At 43.8% G+C, this 21,289-nt stretch overlaps 1 protein-coding gene across 6 annotated transcripts in view; it reads right to left on the reverse strand.

Annotated features, from left to right (window-relative positions):
* The window catches only part of LOC113586340 (band 4.1-like protein 1), a 59,812-nt gene that overhangs the window by 21,471 nt on the left and 17,052 nt on the right, over positions 1–21,289 (reverse strand). For 5 of the 6 annotated variants that reach the window (XM_035520225.1, XM_035520224.1, XM_035520223.1 and 2 more), the window contains exons 2-5: positions 9,619–9,755; positions 9,154–9,321; positions 1,840–1,944; positions 281–323 (exon numbers count right to left, since the gene is read on the reverse strand). In XM_035520225.1, the coding sequence (XP_035376118.1) occupies positions 281–323; positions 1,840–1,944; positions 9,154–9,321; positions 9,619–9,738 (436 nt within the window). In that variant the 5' untranslated portion in view covers positions 9,739–9,755. Of the gene's footprint in view, positions 1–280; positions 324–1,839; positions 1,945–2,265; positions 2,344–9,153; positions 9,322–9,618; positions 9,756–21,289 lie in introns of those variants that run through there. The other variant, XM_035520227.1, reaches the window with a different exon arrangement.

Here is a 21,289-nt window from a genome sequence, read left to right on the forward strand (position 1 = left end):
GCGTGTGTGTGTTTGTGTATGTTGTACATGTATGTGCGTGTGTGTGTTTGTGTATGTTGTACGTGTATGTGCGTGTGTGTGTTTGTGTATGTTGTACGTGTATGTTGTGTGTGTGTTTGTATGTTGTATATGTTGGGTGTGTGTGTGTATGTTTGGGGTGTGTGGGTGTATGTGTGTGCATGTTGTGTGTGCATGTTGTATGTTGTGTGTGTGTGTGTGTGTGTGTGTGTGTGTGTGGGTGCCAACACGTTCATCAAACTGCAAACTCTCATGCACTCACTTCTTATCTGCTTCTTGACCTCCTTGGAGGGATCCAGCCAGTTCTGCAAGACAGAGACGAAGATGCACACCAGTGTTTGTGCCACATGTCAGGCGCACACTGCCGGTCCTCCATCACCTCCCGGTAATTGCGCTGAGTGTTTCTGCTGGAGTGCTGCCTCCACACATGCCTTAATTGAAAGGCAGAAGCAACTCTCCTCTGCCCCCACTAGGGTACTCAGCAGGCAGGAATGAATGCAACCCAGAATGCATCTGCGATTTTTTGCTCTTTTTTTTTCTGCACGGCACTTTCAAACCACACTCCAGTACATTTGGTCTATCAGCGTAGATCATGGCCAATCAACATAATCAGTGACTACTTTTCCTTTATAAAGATTTTGTTTGCAATGGTTTCTTTGCCATTTCCGCCTAGTCACTCTTTCAGCTCAAATTCGGTCAGCATTTAACACTGAGTAACGACAGAAGGAACAGGGAGGTGCTGAGAGGAGTTTGCCGGCGTTTTCCCAGCTTCTACTAAACGAGAAAGCAAAAAGGCTACAGGAAAAAAAGCCAAAACACTTACCCCATTACCCAGGAGACATCAGCAGCCACATTAGAAACACTACCCACAGATTAATCTTCCTCCCAGCATCCCCCAGCCTGGTCTAATACTATGTGGACTTGGCCTTGGTCCAGCTAACACACTGACCTTCATAAGCCTCTCCTTCACTGCTTACTCAGCGCATGCAGAATAGTGCCAGGCAATGATTTCAATGCACACCCAGGTTTAGACCTGCACAGCTAAATACGCTATACATGAACATAATCAGAGCTTTAGTGATTCATTAGTGGGCTTAAATGCCCCATGCACAGTAAGCATCTATTATGTGCCTGAATTTCCTGGAAGGCTGGCCAAATAATCAGCAGCCTGGCTCTCTCTCCACCGCTTTCTACCGGAATATTCCGGTGACCAAAGTGTTCATTACCACTCCTCAGCAACACAGTCACATGTCGCAGTTGCAACATCAGGAGGCCTTAGTACGTTGCGAGGGCTGAGAAATTGCATGTTATGGCTGCGGAACTGTGTTTCAATCGCCTGGGTTCCGTTCGAATGTCGTGGCAGACACACTGAGCAAAAAAGATGGATTATCGCTGATGTGAATGTGCCACGTAGGATTGTATCATTTGATATACTGAATTGTCTGCGCTCCAGACGGAAGTATTACAAATGACAGAAAATGATATAGTACCATGCAGTTTGTCGACATTAAACAAGCACCCTTACAGACTAAGGCTTTTCCAAAAGGTCAAAAAAACCCACACCTGGCTGCGCCACTGGAATCTTGGAGAAGTCCTTGCAAATGGTATAATTGCCCAAAATTGCCTCGCTCAGAATACAATTACCCTGTTCCCTCAGGACTCAAAATCCTGCAGTGAATAAATGAGCCTTTTAAATGCACTGCATTCCTGAATGCATGTTTGCTCTCTACTGATTCCTCAGACGTTAATGTCCATGTGATTCACATTACAATAGATGTAATATTAGTATAAGCACACTTGACTTTGAAAGGCTTTTCTAACCTTCTGGCTATCTGAATCACTGAAGGTCAGCCCAAAGTAGTCCTTCTCCAGCAGGTTGAGGTGTTCACACACTACGTCCATCAGAGCTTGGCCCTTGCAGTGCTTCTGTAGACAAAATCAGACAAGAAAAAATGAGATGCAATTCCAGAAGGAGCTTACTTCCAGAGCAGCACAGTAAGCAAAACATTGGGTAGATGCAGCTCTATCTGTGGGGATAGAGACAGAAAGGCTGAGTATAAACCTCTCTGAGGACACTCACACAACATAGGCACAAGCACAATCCAGACCATTATGTTCTCAATTTTGTATGATATCTAAAGAACAATGTTCACCAGCAAAAATAATACAATTTCCAGTAATCACTACCCAGCACATAGTGTGGATGGCGCATTAATGAGACCGTACTGCCAAAACGGGGTCACTTACATCACCACCTCTGAATGCAGCCACTGTCCATAACGACTAAAAGCCAGGGCTTGCGGAAGCTCTCCATGGTGATCACAGCTTCAGACTCTGCTGTATCTCAACACTGACCTTCTGCTTCCCAGAGGTGCAGAGTGAGGAACAACGTGCTCTGGCCAGTTGGCACTGACACCACACTCACACACACACACACTCACACATTCACACACACACACACACACACACACACACACACACACACACACACACACTCACACACACACACACACACACACACACACACATTCACACACACACACACACACACACACACACAGACACTCACACACACACACACACACACACACACATTCACACACACACACACACACACACACACACACACACACACACACACACACACACACACAGACACTCACACACACACACTCACACACACACACACACACACACACTCACACACACACACACACACACACATTGCCTCAGCTGTTACAGCTCCGGCTCCTGATGCCACTTCTGTAGTGACAGCTAGGCGGCTGTTGTCATGGGAACTGATGAAGGGTGTTGCAGCTCTCTTGCTAGAGAGAAAAGAAGTTCTCCTCCTTTTGCTTCATTAGATGTGAGGACAAAAAAAGCTCATTGATGCTTTGAATCTTTTCACTACATCACACTGGTGACATTGGCAGACTTTGTTGGATGCTGACAATTTTATCACCTTTGCGTAATTGTACCAGAAGTACAATGACCTCATCAGACGAAGCAAGCCACTCCTAGAAGAGCTCATTTGCAGGTTTGTTCTGATCGGGACCACACAAACACTGGCACTTATGGCACACTTACTGAAACCATTTTGTAGTGCATGAAATCTTTTAACCAAGCCTGCGGTGTTGCAAGCACACTTGCAATCAGTCTGCAATTTCAAAACACACATTTTGCAAAAGCAATGCGCACGGTTCACACATTACCCACGCTTCACACATTACACACAATTACTAAAACTCTCCTTTGTATAGTTTGTTAAACACTGAAATTCAAAATGGAACACTAATTGGCCAATTGCCTGCACCCAGTTCTCAAGCGTGAAAACACTTACACCTAATTTCTTCACTGAGACAGTGGAGGGGTGACCACTATAAATAGGCAACAGGTTAGTCCTCTTGGTTTGGACAAAGGAGAAAAATATTCGTCAGCAAGGCAGAGGAAAAGGTTTAAGGATAAATGGAGGACCATCACAGATGAAATCCAGGCCACAGAGCACGTGGCCAACCATGGTTCAATGCGAAAGAGTCTGGGCAACCATAGTAGCTGTTAGCGTCCAGACAAATGACAACATATATGTAACCTAAAGTCTTCACAACACCATGAAGACTTCACACCACCATGTTACTGTATTTACATCACTACATAGTGGACTGTAATACAGCACTGCTGGTAGATCTCTGATAAGGATGTTTAGCATTAACATGTAAACGTAACATTTCATGTCAGGCTGCCTGAAATCTTGCACCCTAACCATGCACATCGGGTTTGTGTACTGGTGGAAGAAGCTGACCTTGGCATCAGTCATAGCCACAACAGAATTCAACTGAAAGAACTGTAAAATCACATTCTGACAGACAACACCACCTTCAGTACTGTAGTATCAGTTTGTCGACATTGTCCTGTGTCCTTCGACAGCATAACGTAAAAATGAAGCAGCCGTACAGGGTGCTGTTTGAAAGGAACATGTGCAGGGAAGCCTTTTCTACACTTTTTAGCCACTGTTGTCATTGGTACTGTGTTCCAGTGCATCGTGCTATACCATACAGACTGCTTTGTGTTTACAGTGTTCTGTAATACACTTTTGTCTTGTCAGAATATCACGGAGCTAGACATCGCAGCAGTACAACATGAGTAGACATATATTGATGAGGCTGGCTTCAACTGAGCTAAAACAAGGCATGAAGGAAGAAACTTTGTAAGGCTTCGCACTATTATCAGTGCTCCAGGATAGCGAGGGAGCAGCATTACTATGTGCGCAACTACAGGGTGAAATGGAGCCTTGCGTCACAATGCCACCATGATACTGCTCACATCTTCACATTTCCTAGCACCCTACACCACGTAAAGATTCGTGATGACCTTGGGAATGGGCCAGGGCAGTCCAGGTTTGTCATTTTCTGGAATAACCCAACTTTCCACCAGGCTGCTCTAGTGGGAAATTGACAAATCATGACGTGCTCTGCATCTCCCAGCATACCGGTCATTCCTAAATCCCATTGAAGATTTATTTTATTATGGAGGTGGGAGGTATATGATCACCAGCCCTACGGACACGTACCCCTTCTCCAGGCAGCGGAGGTCTGTGATGATACAATGGAGGGGGCCATGCCAGGGTGGATACGTCACTGAGACGATACTTCCCCACAGTGGCAGAGAGAACATTGCATGCGATACAGAAAACAGGAGAAGGGGTGCAGCCTTATTTTTACAAGTTCTTTCACTGTCTTTTTTCTTTTTCTCTTCTGTTTCACTTATCTTTTGCATCAATGTTTTGTTTACAGAAAAATACATTCGATTTTCCATTAGCATTTCCATTTTTTTACTGACTAAATCTATGTATATTTGAAATGTTCAGAACCATTTACAGCAGACTTCTGTGCACTGCACACTGAAAATACGAAAGCGAACTCAGTGCTGTGCATTTATCCCATCTGTGTCTAGTTAGTGGTCAGCATGAACTATTCCTTTTTGGTCTGTGTGTAGAGATTTGGTGAAAAAATAACATTTTTAGATGATTTCCTAGTTTTGAACAAGCTGTGTGCTGTTGCAACATGCCTGAAATTTTTCCAATTTGTGCGAGAGGACTGTGTGGGATTTAGTGTAGTGTAGTTTCAGAAATCATGTGGAAGCGTACAGGAAAAAAACCAAAAAAAAACTGTAAGCCAGTAGTAAGACATCACCAAATGAAGCCACCCATTCCTAAAAGAGCCCATTTAAATAAACCAATCATCAACTACTGACCAATATCAGTCCTTTCCTTTCTTGAACATGCTGTTTATAGCCAGTTGTCTCTCTTCCTCATGCAGAACCAACTCCAGGACCCTATTCTGGCTTCAAACTGGCACGCTCTACCAAAACCACCTTACTCACAGTAATGCAGAAATTCAGTGTGGCTAGGCCAGCTGAACGTTCGCATTGGTAGCTCAGTGGCTGAGGTACTTGACTTGTAATCGGAAGGTTACTGATTCAAGCCCCACCACTGCCAAGTTGCTACTGTTGGGCCCCTGAGCAAGCCCCTTAACCCTCAATTGCTCAAGCTGTACTCAGTCATAATTGTAAGTTGCTTTGGATAAAAGCGTCAGCTAAATGCTGTAAATGTAAAACTGCCATTGGTCCTGATTCATCTGCACATGTCTGTTGGTTTTGACATGGTGAGAAACAAGATTCCCTTGTCAGTCCTCTCACCCGTCAGACTTAGGAATCACCAGCTCAATATGGAATAGCCCTACTTAGAGGGGATCCTCTTATTAAGTTTCAAGTTTGGTTTATTTGTCACATACATAGTCATACACAGTATAACTCGCAGTGAAATGGTTGCGAGTGCTCTGTCCAAACTGAGGTAAAAGAAAACAGGGGTGCATAGAGGAATATATATTCTATATATGTACAAAAATAAATTAACAATGTATGTACAATATATGTATATTATGTTTATATACACAATGTTCAACGTATATTGTTGTGTATATATGTATGTACACAATGTACAGAATGTACAGATCCATCTTGTAAAATGACATATTTACAGTTTTTATGTTACATGTTAGGTAACGTAATGGATCCAAATATTCTCCATGTAGAGTCTCCACCGGAGTCCCACAAGGCCTAGTTCTTGGTCCTCTTCTCTTTTCTTTTTACACTCGCACCCTTGGTGATAATTTCCTTACCATTGCTTTGTTGATGCTACCCAAATAATACTGGCTCTTCCACCTTCTGACATGCAGGTTTCTTTCTACATCTCAGCAGATTTGACCAACGTCTCACCGTGGATACCAGTCCACCACCTAAAGATGAATCCATCCAAGACCGAGCTGCTGCACATCCCCAAAGCAACTGGTCCTCACAGAGATCTTGCCATCTGTTTTAAAACTCTGGAACATCTTCTTCAATCTGTCCGTGACTCTCTTTCCATGCATATCTGATTTAAAGACCTTTCTTTTTCATTAACATTTCTTTTCCTTCTTAACTTTAGCTTCAATCAATGTCTTTAGTCTGAACATTGTTATAGTGTGGAAATTGGTGTAATCTGTAATCTGATTGTTGTTGTAGCCTGGACATTACTGTAGTCTAAACACTGGTGTAGTGTAAACATTGGTGTGGTCTGCTTTTTCATTATACTGTTCAACACTGAATTAACAGGCATAATATAATTCAAAGCGGAAATATCCTCATTACTTTGTGGTAAGCAGTGTTGAATAATTATTCATTACCTGCCCATTTGGTGGAATCAACTCTGAATTGCAATACAACAGTAAAACTTTTACTGGATCTACCATACCAAATGTATACCACAGAGAAAAATGTTATTACATCCTATTGTAATAACATTGGAATAACATTTGAATTCATTGCCTTACAGACCAAAATCGTATCATAGCCCCTAATTCATAGATGTTTTTCTCCTGTCCTAACCCCATTTAGTGCAACAGAAAGCAAAAAAACAAAGCAGATTGTGAGAAGCCACTCATTAGCCCTCAATGAGCTCAACTCCCTGAGTGAATGCTGGCGCAAAGTACGACCTCGCTGTACCCAGAGCAGTTATTATCGACTGGGAGTCTTAGGCAGGGCACGGTTTATGCCTAACCCCATCATCAATGGCACAAAAGAGGGCAAGCGAACACAGAGGTGATGGGTGCACAACAGGAGAGGGTGTTGCATGAATAATAGAGTTTACTCTCTTCGTGCCGCGATTAGCAGAGAGGGGAATGTAAAGGAGGTTCGCTGAACCATGGGCAACCTCGTATATTACAGTTACAGGGAGAATAGGACAGTCCCGTGCATCTTAAAATACAACAACTGACTGTGTTGGAATCTGTTTACTCCTACAGCAAGAGCAGAATAAGGCAGTGTGCTTTAGTGCATTACAAAAAACAACCAAAAAAAACACTTAATGGACCATATTTCAAAATACACACACACACATATACATGTTTAAAGAACTGCTTACCCTAACATTTCCGTGGACACACTCCTTAGCTCTTGCCTGAATGTATCTTTTACAGATTGTGCAAAAATAGCTAAAATAGATATCCCATGTAGCAAATGAGGCAAATATAGATTTCTTATCGCTCAGTCATGCACACTCTGAGCAAGATGCATATCATCTAATGGATACGCCGATGCCAAGCCCTGTGTATCTCTGTCCCTCTTTGTCGTAGTGTATAACATTAAACTGCCTGGCTCTAAAGGTATATTAGAGTCTGTATTCCTGTCATTCTTTACTGAACTGTAGACTTCTCCCTGTCTATCCATCCAGACTCACAATATTGTAATAAAACACAACATAGACTACAGGGCAAAGGTTTGGAAACAATCATAACTTTGCAAAATATAAACAGGAAAAAAAAAATGTATGCATAGTAATATGTTTATTACAAAATGAAGGGTTTAAAAATAGCAGATCGTTAATAATATGTTTTGTTGAAATTCATTTCTGAAAATAACTTCCTTTAACTGCTTTTCCGACATGCTTTCCCGACTTCATCCCACAGGAGCTCGACGGGTGAGAAATCCGATGAGTGTCAGAACTACTCAGAGAGAGACGAGTAAGGTGTTCTGCAGAAAACACTGCAGCCCCTCCAGAGTTTTTAAAGTTTGTTTTAGCTCTTATCCTGTTTCCCGTTCTGTGATTATTCCCAGTCCAGACAACCGCTCCTTGCTTTCGCACTTTTGGCCTGTAGTGTTAGAGGCCTTAAAAACCCTGAGCATTACGCAACCAGCTCACTTCCAGAATGCTGAGTTACATATTTCTGTAATTCCTGGGAGAACATTGATGCAGTAACAATACTGCTCAACCATGTGATCTTATGTGTGAATAATTAATTCTAAACAGTGCAGCTGTGTCGCTATGGGTATTAGCTTGCACAGAAGCCTTCAGTAGGAGGATGCTTTGGTTATCTTAAATCAGACCGGACTGGAGCTGCACAATATATCATTTTGAATCCTTAACGCAATATTGGCCTTTGAGAGATTGATACCAAAAGCTGTAATGAGAAAAGCCGAACATTTTTTGCCCTGTGAGCATCCTGACCAATCACAACCATTCCACATGAGGGTTTCCTGGGTGTGCTGATCACAGCATTCACAGGATCCAACAAAATAATTTTAGTCAAAGCAGTACAGGATCTTTGTCTATGTCACAAAGACACTGATTTACTTTTGGGTTTTTCATACACTGCAAATTACAACTGCAATATTTGGGGAAAAGAACCATTTTTTTAATTCTCCGAGGACAGCAAAACTCTGGCCACTGGTCTGGCTGTTATAACACCCCTTATATACACCTCCAACATGAACTCAGGGTTGTCAATAATTTTATAAATACTTATGAAAAAATGATAAAGGAAAACATTTAGAGCGGTAGATGGAGCGTTAATTATAGATTGCGATGTTGATGTTGAGAATAAGCCTGGGCCTTATCTTCTTAGACACTATCCTGAAATATGCATCGGTAAGTTTCAGGATACAGGGTTACTACACCCTACACAGAAGGGCAAAATGTGAAATAACCTCATTTATGACAAGCGTGGACACATTTAGCGATTTCAGGAATCATATAAAGCAAACAGAATTAGTGTGCTGGGTGCATTTATGGCCGGGCGAAGCATCGGCGCTGAGGGTTCTTACCTCAACGTAGGCTTCGTAGTCACTGTTGTCTAGGAGAGTCACTTTGAAGTGGCCGGCCTTGGAACGCTTGGGAGGCTTCTGAGGGGATTTGGGGCTCTTGCCTGGTGTCGTTCGTTCTGAGGTGTCATCTGGATCTTTGCGATCATCTGGGCGTCTGCCGTCTTGGTCCTAAAGATCACAGTCGCAGAGTTACGCTGGATTGAAATTACACTGAAAATGTTGAATTTCCATGTACGGAATAAAACAGCAAACCTGCAGTGGCGTCTTTGTACTATTCCTGGGCATGTTCTATGACGTTTTTCCAGTAATATTTTAGGTTTCTAAATTTGATTAAATTACTAAACATGACTAAACATAGCTCCAAATCACTGAATAGCATAAGGTTAAACCTGGCCCCTGGAGTTCACTGTCCTTTCCAAGTGCCTCCATGAAATGAATACAATGTACGATGTCAATGTGTCATACCTGTTTGACCATTCTGCCTTCAGAAGCAGACTTGGGCATGCTCCCTGCTGCCCCTTTGTGTTGGGGTGGCTCCTCTGCTGCATTCTTCACCGCTGCCTCAGGACCTGTCTCTGTCGTCATGGTAACTTCTCTATGTCCTACAAAAAAAATAAAAAATCAATTTTTACTGCATCACTTTTCCAATTCATTGGCAAAATGTCAAGTGTCATTGTCCATATTCAGCAGTTTCACAGAAGGCTATGAAAACACAGCAAAGGGAGAAAACTTCATGAGCTTTACAACGTTAAAGCCTTTAATGTTTAATCTTCAACATGTCCTTAAATTATGACCCAGTCTCTTTTCTTTTGGTAATAAACAGCTTAAAAAATGTATAACGAAACACAAAAGATAAAAAAATGATGTTTGCTCAAGTGTTTTCACAAGGTCACACACAACACTTTCATTAGCCTACAAAGCAGACTTGGATCTGATACACCTCTACAGACACACTCACAAGCATTCATCCAGGAAGGCATATTCATTCAGATGGAGGCCTTTACGGACATGCCCGTTAATTTACCCCACCCTTCTTCGAGGGCTGTCGGCCTCTTTAATTGAACACCTCAGACCTTCTCGAGTCAGTCCTATCCGATCGCGAGCTGACGTCTGGGCTCTGGGCTCTCGGTGCCCTCTGTCACACAGACTGCATCAGTGCAATGCAGCCAAGGCCAGTGGAGACAGGAAACGGGACCCACTTCGGCATCAATCAGTAGGAAAGAGCTCACCAGCTCAGGTCAAGTCAGGCAGATCTTTATTGTCATAACAGTCATATACAATGTGCAGTATAAATTGAGGTGAATTAACATTTCCCCTGGGCCCCATTGTAGAAGGTGCATGCATACTTGTATGACATACTTGGTTCTGACAGGACATAAAGAATGCAATGGGAATAAAACTCATGGCAGGGGGCGTTCAGTTGAACAGTGGCGTGAGTACACAGCAGTGGGCAATAGGACATAAGTACTCCAATCACACACACAAAAAAAATTACCTGACAAAAGAACTTTACAGGAAATGCAACACAGATGAGCTGGAGAGAAAGCTTGATAGTTCTGTCCAGCAGTGGGGTGCGGCAGGGGCTCATTTTTTGTCTCAGTAAAGACTAACGCGATGCGTTTTTCACATTTATGTCACACTGACAAGAATAAATTTGATTCCATAGGGACAAAGCAGACTAACACCTGTGACCTGGGGCAGGTCTAATTTTTCACAAGTTGCACTGTCCACTATGGTGCTAAATCAATTTTTCATCCATTTCTAAGGCGCTAAAATTACACGACTGTAAACCCGCCATCGTGTAGCCACTTGGTCTGCAGTAATAGCCGATTCATGTATGCGTCTTCAGAGGCATATCTTAGGTTTTCACCTGCTGTGAGCTATCAACTATGTCTGCTCTTTTAAAGTTATTAGAATTTTATTGTTTTTCATGTCCAACAGTTTGGTAAAACCACATTTACATAAAACAATACACTTATGGGCATTTTAGTCTGGAGATGCAAAAAAATGGATTAAGGGAGTATTTCTGAACAAAGTAATGATTACAAGTACTGATTAAAAAATGTAGATCATTCCATTTTCCTGATTAAAAAAACTTTCTAAAAACCTGCTTTATATTCACATAAATTAACTAAAAACCACAATGTTCAAATGAACCAGCTCAGAAAATACTGTCAGCAAGCAAATGCTCTATACACGCCAACTAGGTTCACCTGGCCATTCAAGCACTGCAATTTCCCCAGACTTTCCCAGGCTTTGTTATAACACAGACATGCATGTTATGCTCTACCCACTCTCGGTCTGATTTTAATTGGGCCTCCCTGTCTGGAGATCCTGAATGGCTTCGGATGAATTGCCCAACTAAGGAGTCCTTCGGTCACCCACAGAAAGAGGGGGACAGACATTTGGAGCCATTTGTTTCCTGCCACAGTCCATTACTTCAGCCTTGTCCTCCAAATAAAGAGTCAAAGTGTCAGGCGTGTCTGGTCTCTCGTCAGCTCCCTAACACGCGTCTCCTGGTGCTGAGAGCCCCAGGCTCTGGAACATTCTGACTATGGCACTCAACGGTCTAAACCAACCGGTAGTCAAAATGTTTCATAATTCACAAATACTTATGTATGAAACCATGAAACATATTTGCGGAAAATGACGTATTTCCGAAGGTCAACACAAATGGCAAAACCTGTAAGCTAGGGAACGCGATACGCTTTCAAACTGGATGCGTAGGTATTAAAAAGTTGGGCTGAAATCTGCTTGATGTTTCTACACAAGATGTTAACGTCGAGGGAAGCTGTTACAGATTTGGATAGGGCCCAGGTTTTGGTGGTCATTTTTCTGCTGCGTGTGAATGCAATTTGGTTTGTGTTCTTGTCAAGAGTTGCTCTTCCAGCCCTTTTTAACGCTCACAGAACAGGAAAGAGCGCGATGGGGAGAGAGGAAGAGAAGGAGGGCTTGCCTGAGATTCAGTTTCCATGGAAACAGATGCGAACAGTTTTTATTTCCTTGGTTGTGTTTGACGGGGCTGTCTGGGGGAGCCGGGGACGGGGGGGGGATATCAGAAGCAAGACGGGGAGAAACAACAGAGGGAAGGGATGAAATGGCAGCAAGTCCACACCAGGGGGCGCTCACATCTGCACGGGGACACCATGGGTCCGCCATGCCCGGACACGGTCGTCTACCATGGGAGTGCCCAGTTCACTACTCGAAGCCCCCTGTAGTTCCAGCATAAACACGCAAATATTCAGCCCTGTCTGTTTCTACATCTGAACAATGCAAGTGTACCAAATCAATTGTGGCTCATGCTCTGTGCAGATTAAGCACATTAAGACTAAGGGGGTAAGGATAAGGTAATCACAAGTTACACTGTGCAAAAGTAGGACAGCATGCGCGCTCTCTCTCTCTCTCTCTCTCTCTCTCTCTCTTCTGGTATGTAGGAAACAGCACAAATGGAGTGCTCTCAGATCCCATGCCTCTCTGTTGAAACTAGAAACCAGCGGGTGGCATGAGGATGGCATGTTCTGCGAAAGATCACCCAGCAGAACATGCCGGGGGGGCCTGTGGTTCGGCAGGAACGTAAGGGGCAGCAGACAGACACAGAGAGAGTGAGAGAATGTGATGGGAAGATGTGAGCTCCACTCAGAGTCACTACCTACTCTCACAGTGCAGACGAGGATCAGCCCGATAGTTCACCACATTCCCCTGGTCCAGGATCAGCCTGATAGTTTGCCGCAGTCCCCTGGTCCTGGATCAGACTGACAGATCGCTGCGTTGCCCTGGTCCAGGATCAGCCCTAGCGCCCATTCCATTAGCACCTGCGCCCTTCTCTTCTTTCCTTAGCACCGTCTACACCACGACAACATCCATGTTGCATTAACACCTACAGTGTTTATATAAGTCCATCTGGACATGAATAAACAGTGAGATTTAATTTAAGGCTATAAGCGTTGAGTCAATACTGGAGCTTTTGCTGTGTTTGGCCTGTGAAGCGGAACACGGGGACGCTTCACACTCTGAATCATGACAGCGAGGTGGGGGGGTGGGGGGGATTAACGGGCCATCATCTCATCCCAAGATTTAGACCGCATCTTCTATTGAGAAGGTTCTGAAAGCAAGAAGCAACGCATGACAGCAGTATAAACAACGCTAACTATGGCAACTCCATAACTCCAGAAGAGTCCAGCAGAGTTCACGCACATGCACACTGCTTCACACAGCAGTGAGCCAGCGGCCTGCATGCCTTAGCCAGCTCTGATTCACACAGCCTCGCCGTGCTCACGGCACCCTCCCTACCGAGAGGTCTGCAGCACCAACAATCCGACTGTCTCTTCGCCACTTTGGTTTTCAGCACAAACGCATTAGGCATTAAACAAAACAAAGCTGTTTTGTTCCACTCTGCAGGAGGAGTGACTGTGAAAAGCAGCAGTTAAATGTCCACGATGCCAACAGTTAAGCCCCCCCCCTCCCCCCCCAAACCCCCCGGACACGCAAATCTCTCTGCTGGGCAGAGATGAGCTAGAGGAACACGGCCCATTCTGACTAACCGCAAACATGACCTGATGTGAAAAAAGCTAGGCCACGCTAACCAATCCCAATATCAGACAGAATAACTGCAGAATATCTGCTCATAGCAGCAGGATTTGCCAGCCACTGCTTCATGGTTGCTTTCCTTAAACCAACTGAAGGATAAACAGACCTTCATGTGACCTTAAGAATTTTATTTGATTTTCATTGTCTGGAATAACCGTTGCTCCAAGCATCCCCTTGAGCGCTTTGGTCTTGAAAACAGCTTCGGTGTCTGTTATCATCAGTAGCATGAGTCCGAGCCCATTTTTAATGCCTCATTTGCTCACTTTGTTCCAGTGTGTGCACCATGCAATAGTGCACATCATCCCATGGGCAAGGTTTTTTAACTGCCGCCTTAAAATGTACCGAGAGGGATACAAGAAAAACATTCAAAGAACCATTTTCGACATCAGTGCTGCGTGCTGCGACTAGGTGACGCAGCTGGATAATGCAGACGCGCCAGCCTCTCAGGATTACTGGATTTTGTAGGCAGCACATCTATAATTTGCGCTGGCTGAGGCTTTTAAAACACGTGTAATGAGACTTCTAGCTCAGAAATGCCGGGAGAGAGCTCTCATTGTCAACTGTATAATCTACACTCGGCAGGTTTCTGTCGTCTAAATAGTGTCAACACTCCAGTTGGATTGCGTGAGCTAGAGGAACAGGGTGATGTCATAACCCTGCGGAAGACGCCGGCAAGGGAGAAGTGTGTCACCTGTCCAGTAATGGTTAGGAGATCTAAACCATACTGTGCGTAGTGTGTGAGCGCTAACTGAAGTACCATGACATATTGGACAGTTGCTCAGTGCTTTAACGCCTCTGATCTGGGTGGGAACGACCAGAGCAGTTTTCAAACTGGAGGAAATATAAGTCGTAAGTAACTCAGAGAAAACTAAATCAACTTCATGTTTAATGTGTTGTAGCCACACCAAAAAAAAAACAAAAAAAATCCACACACCAAATAAACTATATGTGACATGGTGGTATTCATGAAAAAGGTACATTTTGCTTATTTTTAGATGCCATGGATATGAACTTTGCTACACCATAGAGTCACCGGGAAAAGCCACAGAGCATTAAGCTTACAAGTCCCTACTTACAATCCAAATACACGTGCTGAGACAATGCGATCTTTGTTGGTGCCACAGTCCTGCTTGTTAAAACTGCAGATTGTTTTACAGTAAGTAAAAAAGCCTCTCTCCCAAAGAGAAACCCACTGGGAATACGAGGAGCACAGCCGCAGCACGCTGAATTACAGATGGTAAACACGCACATTTCGGGGCTCCTGAGGGAACACGCTTGTCTTGGTGTGGCTGAAGCAGAAAGCCCTGTGGCATTAAGAGGGAGAGAATGAATGCCCTCCTCGGGTGACCCTTGGCCACCGCGTCAGCGCAGTAATGAATCACTAGTCGAGAGAGAAGCACTGGCGTTTCCGTAGCAGACGGCACAAGAAGGAGTTATGGCAGAGTTCAGCGGTTACTCTAGGGTTCGCCGATCTGCTTCATGGTGTCTGGAGACTCAACCAGCTTACCATCGCAATTCTACCCTCAAAGGACTTTGCTCTTGGCAGTAAAGCACTGGATAAGGTTTGTGTGTGGCTTGAGTACTGCGATTCTTCTTTCCTGATTACCCTGCCAAACAATTGCTTCACATCACAGTAACTGGAGTCCTAGAAATGGTAAGTTTTACTTTCTGCACGGCGCAGACTCTCACGGACAGCAGAGCACAAGGAAGAAACGCTTACAAAAGACGACCGATATGACGACGGCACTTTTCTCAGGAAAACAGCGTCACACACCAGACACACCACACCACATGGACCCTTTAGTGTTGCAGTCACTGTAAAACACTTTGATTCAATACAGTCAGAAAACCTAGTAATGGATTTGCTGGAATTCCAATCTACATATGCATCAACGGGACAGTGGTAGCTCAGTGGTTAATGTACTTCATTAGTAATGAGAAGATTGCCAGTTCAAGCCCCACTAGTCTCAAGTTGCCACTGTTGGGCACCTAAGCAAGACTCTTAATCCTTAATTGCTTTGGCTAAATGTGTATCTAGTTTAACTGAAGCTCTTTCGCATTCAGCTGTACTTTAACACACTCCTGCAGTGTTACTGTGGCTTAACTAGTAGAGCAGGTACAACGTACTAGAAACACTGAGGTTATGGCCTTGAGTCCCAGGGAGAATATGTAATGGTATACTAATAAATATGTTAGTTGCCCTGAATAACAGCATCTGTCAAATGCTGTGAAGCCTTCAGGTTTTCAGTTCTTATTAACAAAGAAAACAGTGTTTGAGATATTCACTTCACAACCAAATTAAATCATACTTGGCACTTGTCAGCTTCATTACAGTGGAAAATTTCAGAGATAGTGAAACTGTAATTAGTTTCTGAGAGCCAATCCTCCAGACCAAGAGTTTTATCAATCCTGCCTTCTAAAATTTCATCCAAAATTAAACTGTCATGCTCATATTAAAATCCCCCAGTTCTTTTATGCAATAATCTATTTCCTCCGATGTTTTTCAGGCCATGTTAACCTTTTGAAACAGGAGCTAAAATTCAGTATCTGACCTTCATAAATGTCAATATCTGATTCATAATTTGCACAACCTCTCATGTAATTCTCAGATATCCAAAATGTGCTCTTATATATAAGGAGAGGTTTACTTTTTCATTGGTTACTGACTATTCCAATCATTTGAAATAATTTCTCATTTCTAAACTTGTTAGAATCTACAAATGACAATACTGCTATATTGACCACATACCCAGACTCCTCCAAAATACTATGATTAAACTTAGAAATTTGCATAAAAGCCCAGTACTTCTGGTGAAATGTGCAGTCATACACACATACACACACACACACCCCTCACATAAACGAGTGCACACACACACACACACACACACACCTCACATTAACACACACACACACTTATACACACACACACGTTTACACACACACACACACACCTCACATTAACACACACACACACACACACACACACACACAACAAACACACACACATACAAATGCAAGCCCAGAACCAATTGAGGTCCCTACTGGCCATGGTTCTGGCTTTGCGCTGGCTCAGAGTTGTTTGTGTATATATAGGTGTGGTGGGTGGGTGTTTATGTGTATACAGGAACAATCTGGGTTCTTCTGCCAGACTAACAACAACAAGCCCATGTTATGATTATATTTTTCACTTCAATCATAATGAAAAACCTTAAGTAACTTCAACCAGTTTCTTTTGTGTGCTCAACATTCCATATCATTAGCAGACACCTGGGTCTCTGCTCTCCAAGATGTACACACATCTCAAAATGAGAATCGACAGCATCAATAAGCTGCTTTTGCTTTTCAATCGAATACGTTTTGAAAGAAAGACACTATATACACTACAGTGCAAATGTCTTAGGCCAAAATGCGATGGTGTATTGACCATATATAATAATTTATCAGTGTCCTTATTACAACACAAACAGAAAATACAGGAAATACAGGAAATTCATGCACAATTTTAAAAAATACTGCTTTCAGAGCAAAATGGCTTATACAGGCAAAAGTTAGTAGTTAGTGTGGCCTCCCTTGGCACTAAGCACAGCTCTTTTGGGGAGACTGTCCTGAAGTTTTCTGAAGTAATCTTATATTATTACATATTATACCAGGCTTCTTTCAGCATTCCCAGAGTTCTTCTTTAGCTTTAGGCTGAGTGTAAGGGGAGGTCACACTAACTACTTGCAACTGTAACATAGAAAATGTTTTTGCCTGGTTTTTTTTTTCTGGTTTTTAATGCTGCATAAAACTTTCCTGCATGTTTTGGTTTGATTCTAGTAAAGAGATGGCGAAATCATTAGAAACCATTGCAGAAATAATAAATCTTATCAGGGGGGAGTACATATAGAAAAAACTGGCATGCACAATTGGTTTGCAATGTGCAACAGCAAATGACATTCCCTGGGCAAGATGTGAACTTTTCACAGAGTTTCTATGGCGTGGGAACGGACTCTCTTCTGTCTGCATGCTAAATACTGCATCAGCCTGGGGGGGGAAGAACACCAGCAGCTGCTCCCAGAGGACACAGGAGGGCATGTGGTGGTGGGGAAATGGGTGTTCAATAAAAACAGTGCCAACAAGAAACTGTCTACACCGCACTAACCACGGCAGCGCAGGACAGAGTTACCCGCCGGCTCCAGCACTGAAGACCACCAAAATAAACCGATTCACGGAACGGGAAATGGCAAAGAGCCAGTGAAGCAGACCGCAGAGCTGCAGGGACAGTGATCCGTCAGGAGGGGGTCTCCAGTGGCTCTGGAGTGTGCCTGGAATGGGCACCTTGGGGTCCTTTTAACAGTTACTGAGTACCACAGGGCAGAATGCTTTGATACTTTTGTTATATAGTATATCACACTTCCTTTAGGGGGTGGGGCGGGTACCGAGTGCCATAGAACAGAATGCCGTTCTACCTTTGCTGTGTAAAGTATATCGGTCTCAGTAAAGGGAGCTGGGCCTGCCGACCACAGGTATACGGATCTGTAACGAAGGGAGGTGGCACCAGAATCAAAGACGCTGTTTTGGTTTTCGGACTGGGCCACAAACAGAAGTCTTACGGAACTGGCCGGAATGCAGAGGAGTGAAATTTCCACATATCTGTAAACCACGATTCCATACGCAAACAAACACAACCTCGGTGAGCAAAAATAATTCTCTACCTTTCATGACTGGACTGATGAGAGTTGCGTTTTGAATGGGGTTTGTTTTTGGGTTTTTTTAGATGGATAGAATATTTCCAGGCATGTCTAATCACACCCACTCCTGTTCCCCCACACACTGCATGCAGCACAGCTGGGCGCTGGAAACAATACCTCAGTGATGCATTCTGGGAAGTGCGGAACTATACATGCTATTTCTGAATCAAACAGACAATGCATATTATGAAAAATGAATTTTTAACCCTAGTGAAATATCTGCAGTCCACTCATTTTAGTGTTCCAAGACTGGTAATATAGCTGGACCTACCAAGGTCATCTATCAGATAGCCAGTAATAAAGGGTTATAAAGGGTTATGACTATATAACTGTGTTCCAGAGGCTAGATAAAGAGATCTCTGTAGATGTTGCACCACACAATAACAAGTCCTTCTATGCAGATGGCATTGGGCCACAATTACCATCATACCAAGCTACTAAATCATGGAGAATCTGCCTGGCAGTTGCCAGCGCTGGAAAGTAAAACCAGTCATAGGCCATATTTGGTCCAACACGCAACCACACAGGAGTAGAATTGCCTGTTTATGTCATGTGATTAATTACACAGCCAAAAGGTGTCCCTGACTTGCTCCAAGCCTTGAGTCATTTTTGTATAGTCACAAGCACACACACACACACACACACACACACACACACACACACACACACACACACACAAACAAAACAACAAAAGAGAGGGGGACAGTTCCACTCTAAAGGGAAGATATAGGAACTGATACCTGGTAAAATATCCAGACCTAATCCGATCAAAGGTAATATATTGCTAATATGATCAAAGGTAATATATTGTTAATCTGTTCAAAGGTAATATATTGCTTACACCTTGTAGTGTACATGTCTGCGAGAAACAAAAGAGTCACTGGACTATAGCCCGGTAGCTGCTGCTTACAGTGACACTGTCTTATGTTTCTCATGGTGCAGTTTTACCCAGCAAAGTTATTTGTTAACATTGATCCTTCTTTCACACAGTCATTTTTGTGCCGTAGTCACTGGATCCTTTTTAAAAAATGTAAAAAACGGTGGCGTATTTAGCAAATCACTGCAGTCCACAGGACCAGGAGAGACATCTGTGTTGCAATCTGTTACTGAGACCAAGTAGCGATGGCACAAGGTCAACCTGCTTCCACTGGGGGAGATGGGAATAACAGCGCCACAAAACTTAACCTCCAATGCCAGACCTTCATTTTAATAGTACTGAAGGACAGATGGAAAAAAAACAAAAAGAAAACAAACTGGCAAGTGGGTCAGTCATTTTATTTATTTTTACACGGACAGTGTATCAGTGTGAGGGCAAATAAGCCCTTTAAGAGAAAACTGCTGGGAGGTTTTACCTGTCTCCACACCAAATGCTCCAACCAGGTTATTTAAGGCTGAGAAACAGAGCGACAGGGGCTGCATACAGTATTTCACAGTTGGCCCAGGCATGTGCTTACTTACTGGGTGTGACTAGACCGAAGTGCTGAAGCATTCCTGCAGTGGAGCCGGGAGCTGCCAGGAGAACCTTCCCGCCATTCTCGGCCACTGTCTAGCTACGACGGCTTTGCCTTTGCGTTAGTGTTGAAAATAAAAGACTCGCTCTGCATCGATAAAAAAATAGGCTTGGTGAAAGCGTAGAACGTCATTGGCAGGGGGGATTTTAAGGACACGGATCTATGCGCACAAGGCGGCGTTTTGTGGAAGAGACGCGGACCGACAACAGATCTGCGTCTTAACGACTTAAATGTGACATTTAAGAATGCATGCGAGAGAGAGAGAGAGAGAGAGAGAGAGCGAGAGAGAGAGAGCTGATCCTAGATCAGAACGCCGGCTCTGAGGGTGCCCTGCTTTGAGATGGCAGATGAAAGTAACATCCACAGACGGCTGTTCCCGTCTGACAGCAGACAACGCAAGTGAGCCGGCACGCCCAGCTAAGATTCGCCAGCGGGTGCGGGTGTGGTGCGGGGGTGCGGGAGCGGCTCCGGGGATTCCAGGAGCTCGGTGTCTTCCTGGTGCCTTTGGCGCAGGCATGTGTTCCGCCGTCTGAATGCCAGGTCTGATCCCTGACTGCTGCGGCATTCCGCTCCGCTCAGCCTGTCCATGCGTCGGAAATGCAGCATGGTTTATATATAGTATTCACTGACAGCTGGGTGTGAAGTGCTCGTGGAGAATCGTGTTAACCGATTAGATTTTTATTCATTGTTGCCCCTCATCAGCTGTCACGCATGCTGATTTAATGAAGACGGAGGCATCGGTGAGTGACATCTCATTTACCACCAGGTAAAAATCACACTAATGGAAATCAGGCACAGTATCTCGTGCCGATCTCATTGCCTCATGCTCATCTCTTTATCTTCAAATTTACACCAATATACTGATCTATTGTAAATATTCTAAAATCTACTACTTAAAAAAAAGTTTCTTCACTTGTCGGTTCAAAACCCTTACAGAAGAGTAGCATGCCGGCTTGAGTTTCTCTGTTGTGTATGGGCTGCCTGCTTGAAGCAGGACTTTTTGGCTCAGTGCTGCCTGGCCAGAAGGGACTGCCATCCCACGTCCAGCGCCCTGTCAGGACCCACAGCGGCCACCGGCTAACCTTTCACGTTGTTTGCTCACGTGGCCAAGACTGTCCTGAGTCTTGTGTGCCTGTAAAGCAGCAGATCACGAGCTCTGTAAACAAAAAAATCACACACACACACACTTAGTGTGTGTTCAATAGTCCTCTCCCTATCACACATGTACGTGCTAAAAATATCATTGACAGACATAGCTATAATCGCTGGAGAGCAGAACAAGCAGAGAGCACACGTTCTAAGGCC

This window comes from Electrophorus electricus, chromosome 20, assembly GCF_013358815.1.
Source record: "Electrophorus electricus isolate fEleEle1 chromosome 20, fEleEle1.pri, whole genome shotgun sequence".
NCBI classification, from domain to species: domain Eukaryota; kingdom Metazoa; phylum Chordata; class Actinopteri; order Gymnotiformes; family Gymnotidae; genus Electrophorus; species Electrophorus electricus.